This window comes from Salvia miltiorrhiza, chromosome 7, assembly GCF_028751815.1.
Source record: "Salvia miltiorrhiza cultivar Shanhuang (shh) chromosome 7, IMPLAD_Smil_shh, whole genome shotgun sequence".
NCBI lineage: Eukaryota > Viridiplantae > Streptophyta > Magnoliopsida > Lamiales > Lamiaceae > Salvia > Salvia miltiorrhiza.
This window is the reverse complement of record NC_080393.1, coordinates 6163894-6175333: the sequence shown is the minus strand read 5'-3', so window position 1 is coordinate 6175333 and position 11440 is coordinate 6163894. Positions and strand designations below refer to the sequence as shown.

The 11440-nt window shown below is 30.9% G+C and overlaps 1 protein-coding gene across 1 annotated transcript; it reads right to left on the bottom strand.

Annotated features, from left to right (window-relative positions):
• Positions 1-4859: 4859 nt before the first annotated feature.
• On the bottom strand, positions 4860-6223 carry LOC130992040 (uncharacterized). The gene is made up of 2 exons (XM_057916502.1): positions 5348-6223; positions 4860-5258 (listed from the first exon to the last, which is right to left on the bottom strand). The coding sequence occupies exons 1-2, from the start codon at positions 5967-5969 to the stop codon at positions 4942-4944; spliced, it is 939 nt and encodes a 312-aa protein (XP_057772485.1). The 5' UTR covers positions 5970-6223; the 3' UTR covers positions 4860-4941.
• Between the last annotated feature and the right edge of the window lie 5217 nt (positions 6224-11440).

Sequence of the window (11440 nt, the reverse complement as noted above, 5' to 3'; positions counted from 1 at the left end):
TTGAAGGCAATTGCTGAAAATTACTCTAGCAAAGTAGTACTTCCTCCGGTTTTTTTTTTTATAAGTGTCCCATTTAGCCCATTTTTTTGTTTCTCAATAAGTGTTCCATTTCAAAATTTGAGAGTATATTTATGACATTTTTTCTATTTTATCCTTATTTAATAGTTGTATGAATGTAATAATTAGTTGTATATATGCATTTATTATGACAATTACTAAGATTACAAATGTAAAATATCTTATTTTATTGGTATGTGTATTTTGACGGTTGGGGACACTTAATAAAAAATGGAGGGAGTATGAATTTACAAGACTTAAATGTAGATTCATCTATCAATATATTTCTCTTCCCGAAACCAACTTTTAGTTTATCGAATCAATGGTTCGGTCGATGAAACTTTGCAAGTGGTGATGGTCGAAAAATTGAGGCAAGGGGCTTAGTTAAAAAAAATGAAATGTTTTGCACTTGCTTATTGTGTTTCAAAAAGGCCAATTACTCTAGATTTACTATTAGGACTTTCTTTGCCAAAAAAATTATAGATTAGTACTATAATGTATATACACCCAGTAAATTAATACTCCAAAAATATATTTTTGTAGGAGTGGGTGGGAGCGACAACTAAAATAATCGATTCGTTCTAAATCTAATGGCGTTAACTAGATAATGAGTAAAAAAAAACTAAATGATGAGTTAATAAAATACCAAAACGTTTGCTAAATGTCGATGACAAAATAAATTATGTCGTTCAATAAAATAATGGGATTAGGTATGCTGCGCACCTGCACGAGGGTGGTGTTTTACATGAATTGAACAAAGTGTTGCGTCACAGAATCTATGTTCAGTTCTTCATATCTATATTATATTAAAACATCAGTTTTCAATTAGAAATTGATTTGAAATCAATTTCAATGGTAATTTTGTGATTTCTTCCAAAAATAATGACTTATTGTATATATATTCAAAAATTAAGTAACTAACTCAATTAAAATTGCATAACCCATAATTTTTAAAAAAATGCACACCCCACGTTTAAAAAGAAAAATTGCATAACCACGTTTATAATTCCATAATGAATTATATGTTTATATGTGTATATATATACACAATTTATAAGGCATTGGTTATAAATAATTTATAAATTTATATTTATATAATAATTTATAATATATTAAGAAGATAATTTTCAATTTCAAATTGATTTCAAAATTAATAATGTCAATTTTGTAGTTATAAAAAATTGAAGTTTTATTTGTACAATATAATTTTTTCTTTGTGTTCTTATTTTTTAATATTATTTCTTTCTAAAATTGTAAAATTTAAATTATTTATAAAATATATCAAATTAAATATCATGATAAGAGCATTCATTTGATATATTTTATGTAAATATTTGATTTAAAATGGGGAGTTATATTTATTTAAAGATTAATGATTTTTAAAAATTCTCTCTCATCTCTCCTCTTTGTTTGAATAAATCAATTTTTTCTATTTTATTCTTTTTTACTTATTATTTATGCCTTTTCACAATATCAATTTTTATTATTGTGAATTTTTTCTTTGTTTTTTTGTTTTTTTAATATTCAACTCAAATATATTAAGTGAAAATTAATTTTTTCTTATATTTAATTGAGCTGGTATCAATTTATATATATATAAATATTTTCCGTGCATTGCACGGGGTGCAAATGCTAGTAATATTAGAAAGGTAGCTAGGTACTTTCCCAATAATAGTCGGATACTAAAAAATAAAATAAAATCACAAGTTACCAAATACTACTATCGTAAATAAATTCTCCTGTGCATACATCGTAAATCTCCTCTGTGATATTTATTGGTGAGTTCCAAGCTATAATAATAATAATAATAATAATAATAATAATAATAATAATAATAATAATAATAATAATAATAATAATAATAATTGTTATTATTATTATTATACAGTTTTATACTTGTATCAGTTGTATGTATGAGCCAAATGGGTAATCGAATGAGGAGTATAGTATAATCTAAAACCGGCCCTTTTCCGATCTCACTATCAATTAAAAATTGGAGTTGGGTTTTAATAATCATCCACTTACTTATTAATTAATCATTAATTCCTGTTTAGGAAATTATTGAATCCGCCGAGTCTATTCTTCATGCATGTTGCCATCATTTTGTCCTCCAAACTGATTAATCATACTTACATATTTAACTCATAAAATGATGCTTTTCAAACTGGGAATGATACGGATTAATTATTTGTCATTTTTTGTTAGATTTTTTCAAATTTTGGGATTCAATATGTATGTCACGCCCTTTGCCAATTCAATGATGAAACTGCAGCATAGCAAACATTCATTCCCTTTTCTCCATATTGATCAGGTATTTCCCTAAAAAAATATATTGATCGGGTTTCGAGATCGAGATTTCAAACTCACAACTTTGTTTAAGATATTAATCGTTTTTTGCGTCTCTTTAAAAAAAATATGTAAAAAAGTGTTAAAAAAATAGACCTCCTCGAACATATACTATTAATACGCATAAGTTGGAACAACATATCTTTTTTTTGTTAAAGAATTCCTTTAAACGAGTTTAAATTGGCTAAAGTGCCACCAAGATTGTAAACGAGTTTAAAGTGGCAAAACTTGTTTTAAATGATATTGAGTTCGTTTTGATTATTTTTTATTAGTACCTTTTAACTTTTAAGTGAACTCGGAAAAGTAGTGAAATACTTTATTATTGGGCCGTTAGCCGATTTAAAAATATGGGTATTACTATAGCCCATCCCCAACCCCCACACCTTGAATATTTGTATATTATTTTACCCCTTACAGCTCTCAGTCTATAAAATCCAAGCAAATTATGCGAAAAAAGGATGCATTTAAAAGTATGTTATATCGTATAAAATTTTACCTAACAAGAAACTTACAGAGAAGTAAAAAAAATATGCAGTATATTTTAATCTTAAATTCACAGGTTCTAATAATACTAGCTTATAAAAATCACTGTCAAATTTTATGAAAATATAAAAAGAACCACTAAAATTAGTAAAAAAATAGGAACAATTTCAAGGTTTATTTGTTTTCAACTTTTTCATTTTAAACTAGCACACGTCCACTCGTGCGATGCACGATCAGTATCGAAACTGAACGATATTTTAAATAAGTAAATATACATATTAAATATATATATAATTTAGATATAAATAAACGTAAATATAAATCTAAATAAAATATTAAAATTATCTACTATATAATTTCAATAAAAAACATGAATTCGAAAATATATAAATTTTCAATTTTGTATTTTCAATTACCAATTAATTGATTTTCATTTATAATGTGTATAAATATATAAATTCACCATCAAAAGTAAGTATAAATGATAATGAGTATCATTATCATATAATATTCTAAGATGTTCAAAATTAGTATTTGTTTGCATATAATTTAATAGTATATTTTTGGATTGCATATATATTTAATCATATTTATGTGGTCATTTTGTTTAAATACAAATTCTAAAATAAAGTTCCTATACAACATCCTAAGAATTGATTTTGCGAAAAAAAATAGGATTCATTTTCATAATAAAAATGGTAAATTTATTAAGTTTAATTTTATAATATTGAATAATGATGTTGCATTATTTTAGTTAGGGTTTCGATTTTAATAAGAAAATATTTATCTGAAAAATGGTTTCATCAGTGAGTCGTAAGTGCATACATGCCATGTAAACGCCGAACATAGGGGCCATTTAAATAAAAAATAAAAATAATGAGAATGATTTTATTTTTTTTGCTATGGAATTCGTACAATGAGGGTTAGAGAAGTGATATTTATAGATGGTGTAAATTATAAATTTTGTTTATAAAATCGTGGAGTAACTGATTCAATCATGGGAGTTAATTTTTTAAATTGATGTAGTGGTGTAGTTAAATGAATGTTTAGGTGCTAAAATACATAATTAAAATTAAAATAATTGTTAAACCTGTTTAATTGATGCAGTTGTGAAAATCCAATCGTGGGTGTTAAAAAATAATTTCTTTATTCAATTCTTTTTGAGGATGTCAACGCAAATCGTGGGTGCTGATTTTTTTTAAAAAAATTTGATAAAATCGTGGGTTCTAAAATCTGCAAAATGACAGCTATGAAAGAACAGCGTCTAGAATTACATTAGTTTACAAATTTGAAATTTTGAAAATTTTAAAATTGGAGAGAGCAGTTGGCGGCAAAAAATAGCCATTAAACTGCTCTTTTATATAATATATAGATACTACAAAAGAAGTGTCGTTTAATGATGATTTGAAACGATGGAGGTACCTGGACAAAACATTACTTTACATAATTTAATTAAATAGAATTTCTATATTAACAAAATAAGGAGCTACTAACAGAAATTCCCTCTACTCTAGTCGATTATATCGTGGCCACTAATAAATGGGCCGAGCTTTCAAATATTTCTGTGAAAGGCCCAATTATTATTGAAAAATAAATATAGAGCATCAGAGGCCCAACCCGGCACATTTTAGTATGCTGATTTCATGTCCAAAGGATGCATATGGGCCTAGTTGCCACTTTAATTAATATAAAAGAGAATCATTTTTTTTCTAGAAGAGTTATTGGATCAATTTTAATTTGCAACCACTTTACAAATTAAATCAATCCTGCGTGCAAATATTTCAATTTTTTTTTCTAGAAGAGTTATTGGATCAAATATTTACGGGGTTCAATTCCGTCTACATGCGAGTAATTTTTTCAGTTCTATGTGAATAGTGGTTCCGCCCACAAACAGATTTTTTCCATCTTTGTGTGATGTAGAAATCTCACGTACCTACGAATTACTTATTTAATTATATAATAGACACCTCTTGTAATTCTAAAAAGTAAACTATGCTACTAGTATTTATCTTGCTATATTATATTACAAATACTCGAAATATATGTTACAAAGAGTCAAAATTGTTGTATGTTAATTACTAGCTCTTCCAAGAGATGATCAAATATATTCGATGCAACATCTCTACCAATCTCCAATAAACACTGCTTATTTTGCAATATCTCATTATGCAACCAAGTTGATCTCACAGTCTCCACGGCAGCCAATTTTCCAATTCCGCCCAACTTGGCCGCAGCTGCATGATTGGGCCTTGATGTTACGACCTCTTCGCCTTCTTGCTCGACTCTCTTGTTCGACACTGAATCTCCACAGCTCTCGAGCTCTTCCGACAACGGCCTTCTCGTTTTCGAATTTGCCAATCTTGATACTTCGCCTGCGCCACATCAATTTCAAGCAAACAAACAATTTACTAATATGACTAAATTTAAATGAAATAAAATGGTGAATCCGAATGATACGAACCTGAACAAACAGATTCTTGATCAGCTGAAAATCCCACAAATTCAAGAACAGAATTGGGGCTCGAATTTTCCGAGTCAGCCTCATTTTCGAACGTGATTGCGTATTTTTTGCCCATTATTTTCTTGGATTTTTCTGTTTTTTCGCAGGGATTATTCAAGAGAAGAAGCAGATTCTCTGGATTCTCATTCTCTTTATTCTTCCCCTGCAAACACTCTCTCTCTCTGTCTCTGTCTCTCCTACGCTTCTCTCTGTCTCTCCTACTTTCGCGCCTCTTTTCAAAGCTTAGAATGAAGAAATTGTCGTCTTGAAGCTCTCGATAGGGCGGGATGTCCCGCAGGCGCCTCAAACGCGATGTCTTGAACTGGTCAGCTGAGCTCTGCTCAAGGGCCTCGGCTCGTGGGATCGAGTCGAGTCCCATAAGCCGAGCCACCACTCCCGGAGTAGAGCCCGGGGCAGAAGTTGGCCCCGGGCTCTCATCCGCTTGAAAATGATCGAAGGAGCACAATGGGAGGTTGCTGAAGCAGAGAATGCGGCGCAGGATTCTTGACAAACAACCCGGCGACCCGATTCGCCCACCGCACGACGAAGGAGACGAGCACGACGACGCCCTCGGCCTCGTCATCTAACAAACTAATGATTGAGGAAAGAGAGGAAAAAGAGAGGTCTTGAATTTTGAAAGCAAGTTGGGGAAAAAAAACACAAGTGTAGGTGATGAGTGGAAAAAGCAAAAGAGAAAAGAGAAGATTTTGAATAATGGGTTTGGTGGGGTAGGGAGGGTGGCGGGCTTTTGAGTTTGAATGTGAGTGAGTGGGAGACGAGATTAGTAGCAAAGTTGATGGAGAAAGAAAGAGTGGTGTTTCCCACGCCTAGTCTCTCCAATTGTCAATTGCTGCAGTTTTGTCCTTTTGAAAAAACATATTGCTACTTTTGCTAGCAATAAAGTAGAGGTCGACAATTTGTTCTCTTGATTCTTGTCTTGGTCCCATCTCTAATGTTTGCAGATTTTTTCTAACAGGACATCTATAGTTTTTTGTTTTTTTGAGGGAAAACTCAAAAAGATGAAATCTATAGTTGAAGATCCTCAATCGTTCAATTTTGGTGGCTAAGTCTTTCATCTCTACCATATTTCATTTCGTGGTTAAACAGATTAGTGTGTGGAATGTGGATCTCTCTGTTTTTAATGCTGATCTCTTTGGTTAATTGTCAATTTATATATGAATTTTCATTCATTTTGCAATTTGAACATCAACTTCAAAATATTTCAATAATATCATCACTTCTCAATTCATTATATAATTAATATCTTCATGTTTTTTCGATCACCGATCAGTTGACGTGACATGCCTCATCTAAACTGGTATCACAAAAGTACGATCACACAATTTTGGTATTGTCGATCTAGTTAGTATTATGCTCAACATGCCAATTCTTCGACAATAGAAGAAAATCGAGAGTGTTAATTTTGCAATAAATTGAATGATTGTGAAACTATTGTAAGGTTTCATCACAATTTATGTAGTATTTGTATGCCTAATATAAATCTGAAGTAAAAAGTATGGTAAAATTAATTTGGACTAGGCATATATATAGGAGATTTGAAGGTTTGGTGTTGAGACTTGAGATGAAGGACAATTAGCTTTCAGAATAAGATGACGAGCCCTCTGTTTATATATAGGATCACGTTTGAAGGAACAACCACAAATATTGTTATGCTACAATAAATATCTCTAAATAATAAAATAAATGGTGCAATTTAACCACTTGTTACGAACGGGACCGGTTGCCAGCGCAAGTATAGCCACTCTGATTGGCTTATTCATTCGTGTATTAATTTCAAAACGTTTAGTTGTATAATAATAATAATAATAATAATAATAATTATCTTAGCCAAGAGAGAGAAAGACAATGCGGTTCAACAAACTGTCCAATCTCGTCAATCGTCATACAATTTTTCAAACATTATTATCAAAATTTATAAGGAAGACTTGAAATATTAAATAGTAGGTTTATTAAGAGATGGGTTTTATACACTATGAAACCGTAATTCAAGTATGTTCTATTTGTATAATAGTATTATTATTATTTTTTTTTTGAAACCAAAGACGTGTCATAAATTAAAAGACGTCTTCCGCAAGCACCTCATGGAGCCAACGAGGTAAACAAGCAGTCCAACAAACTGACTGCTGACAAGAATGCGCATAATGCGCAAGACTATGGACAACTCTATTCGCCTCTCTATACATATGATTAACACTCAAAAGAAAAGACGAACGAGCAGCACAAAGAATATCCAGAATATCATCCGGAAGAAACTGGCCTTCCTCATCAGGACACGCCATCACTCTTGCAGCCAACATGGAGTCCGTATAAATCTCAACGGGCATAATATCAAACTCCAGACACCAAGTAATCCCTGTCACTATTTTTAATTCAAAAGCATCAAGAAATTTTATATCGTCGTCTTAAATTTGTTTCACAATTCCTTTTTTTTATAAATAAAGAAACTAAAAGTGTTCAAAATTCATACTTATTTTCTTTTAAATGGGGTGCAAAACATTTATTACTTTTTTCCTTTAAAAGTGGAGTTGGAATTACGTACATACTTACACAATAGTAAATTGAATACAACCATAACCCTGTAGAAGGTCTTCTCAGTTTTCCTTGTTCATGTTTACTATATATAATATATTACACCCTTTTGAATTTTAGAAAAACAAATAAATAAATATGAACAAACATGCAATTCATAAATACAACCATATATCTCTTAATGATTCTTGAATTATCTGAAAGTAATTAGGGTGTGGACGGATCGAGTAAATCATGATTTATTTTTGTAGGTGTAGTTACTTTAATTTGTTCATATAATTATCATTTATTACCGCAGCCAATCAGTATACTTGCTAGGATGCAACTACACCTTATAATTGTCACATAGTACTTATGAAACTACCAAGTAATTTAACCGTTTCCTTATAATTATTGAATTATTAACACAATAATTGCAAAGCACACGAACTAATTAAACTTCGTGAATCATTATACTAAAGCTTATAACAATAACAATAACCTTTCACGAAAGTCTTTCAAAATACGGATGTGTAGTACAACAATGTTTTTTTGGAGTTGGGATATTGATGTAGTACAACGTATATACTATATATATAGGGAGTGATTATTTTTAGTCCTTAGATCGTAAATATTTACTATGAATTCATCATTTTAATAAATAAATCCATAATCTTAGAGGTGAATATCATTAAGTTACAATCTACATGGTTACAAAAAAAATGTCCTATTTCCCCTTGTATTGTTGAAGGTTTAGAATTTTTTATATACACATAGATAAATATATATACATAAAAGATCGATATGTCGCACATCATTTATGAGCATTGATTATATATATATATATATATATATATATATATATATATATATATATATTAGCCTTTTCGCATAATCTCTCTCTCCCCCCGTAACCTCATAAATTATAATCAAGATCATCAAATTACAAATTACATAAAATTAAGAGGTTATTTATTTATTTAAAGTTTGATTTTAAATTTAATTTAAACATCCCTAAGAGAGCGGAGTTAGGCGGACTCTCAACCTGTCTCACAAGAAGCAGTGGCCGAAAGTGACTGTACCTCGAAACTGAACGTGTAAAACGCAAGCACCTGTGTAACATGCCCAACAACAAGATTCGAAGCTGTGTAACATGCTCTCTACGACAAACACTCCAAACACAACAACAGGACATGCTCTCTACAACAAGGACCTACGAAACAATACTCACAATTTTAATTTATTCATTTATTTCAAGTTGAGGGGAAAAGAATGATCAAATTTTTATTTTTATGTCATTAGTAAATTTGATGACCATATATAGTAACAATCTATGACTACAAGGTCTAAAAGAAAAAATAAAATGTAAAGAAAAATGCTAATGTAGACAATACACACGTAGGGCTGTAAACTCGGGTTGCGGGTATCGGGTATACCCTCACCCGCCACGATACCCGCGCGGGTATCGGGTACCCGATACCTGCAAATTTAAAGAGGAGGGTCGGGTGCGGGTAGCATATTCTCAAAAATCGAGGGTAGAGGATACTCGCAGGTATACCCGAGGGTACGCGCATACCCGCAATATAATATTTAAAAATTAAAATTAAATAATTTTATTTAGAAATTTTAGGAATTAAAATTCCCAAAACCTCCAAGCCCTAATCGTTTTCGTTCGTCTCTCTCTCTCATCTAATTTTGTTTAGGAATTTTAGGAATAATTTTGATTGTTGTGCTTATTTGTTAGCTGTTTATTTATTATTTATTCATCACAGGTTTTTATGGATAATCGATGAAATAGAAATGATATTTTCAAATTTTTTTTTTTGTGAAATGCGGGACAAAATACCCTCTCGCGGGACAAAATACCCTCCAACGGGACCAAAAACCAGCAAAATTACAATAATAAAAAAATTGCGGGACTGTGAGGGTACCGCTGCGGGTATGAGGGTACCCGCAGTATGCAGGAGGGTCGGGTGAGGGTGGGAATTTCGGCGGATTTTGTCCCACGGGTACCCGCATTTTGCGGGTAGGGTACCCGCAGGTACCCGAATTTACAGCCTTACACATACGTTAGTCAAAGCCTATTTTTCTTTTTCTTTTTTATAAATTAACAACTAAATAAATAAAAAATAAAAATCACGCCATGGTAGACTCGAACTCAAAACCTTCGGCCTTAGGCATTAACCACTCTAACGCTAGACCAACTCACTTATACTTGTCAAAGTCTATTTTGTCATTTGAAATTGTTAATATGTCATAAATGTTTCTCGTCCACTTTTCTATTCCCAAAATCTTGACGTAGCTCATCGGATGTCATTGTGTAATTTTTATTTTTATGTGCCATGTCATTTGAAAAACTCATGGGACATAAACTAAGAAAAATCGACGATATATCTCAAATTCTAAACTCATTTGGGATCGTATATATGGTAATATCATTTAAAAAATAAAAGACAAAATTATACAATCGCATTTGACGAGCCACGTCAAAATTCTAGGCATCAGAAAATAGACGCAAGAAATTTTTGATAAAAATTGATAGTTTGTTATTTAAAATAAATACGTTTATAATTCATAATATTTTTAATAAAACATGTATAATTTGGATGTTAAAGTTATATTTACTTTATTTGAAATTAAAGAGAGGAAATGTATATATATGATGATTTGGATTTTATATGATTTATAGATTATAGATTTGGTGGTCCACGGTTTGAGTGTCTCACAAAAGATTACTTTACATGCACCAATGAAAGCCGTAACGGTTGAACCATGAGATGTTTAATATCTACCATTCATTTTACGCACAATCACAAACGCCATGTTCCTAGTAAAGGACTCACTTTCACTCTCTCTCTCTCTCTCTCTCTCGAATCACAAAAGGTATCTATTATCTAATTAAATAAACAATATGCATGTAAGCGAAACCTTTACACTATATAAAAGTGAAAAAATAACAACACGCAGATGAAATTACTATCGATGCAAAAATGAAAAAATGACAACGCACGCAAGCGGAATTGAAACCAAGGCCTATTATAAAGGAGTAGTTGAAGGTTTAATTGAAGTTTTACCCCCATTTCACCCTTATTTAACTTTTAATACTATCGTACATAATTAACTGACCGACAAAACCCAACAAAATGGATATCGATTTCATAAATACATCACACCAAACATCAAGTAGGAATGGATTTTCTTCTATATGTATGAAAACTTAATTAACCCACTAAATTCTATTTCTTCTAGCAAACAATTACGAAATGAATAGTTCTATAATAATTGGTACATATTTTGCTAAATATAATGCTACGAAAATGTGTAAATTACAAAATGTATCTACACCATTGTTGCATCCCCTGATAATTTTCTAATTACTATTACAACATTCACATCGATTAATCAATATCACTACTCTACAAATCCTCAAATAATTAAACGTCGAAAGGCAGTAATTAAATAAACCACAATTTTTTTTTTATAATACAACAAATAAACTTCAAAGTCCACAAAATTGACCGGCAA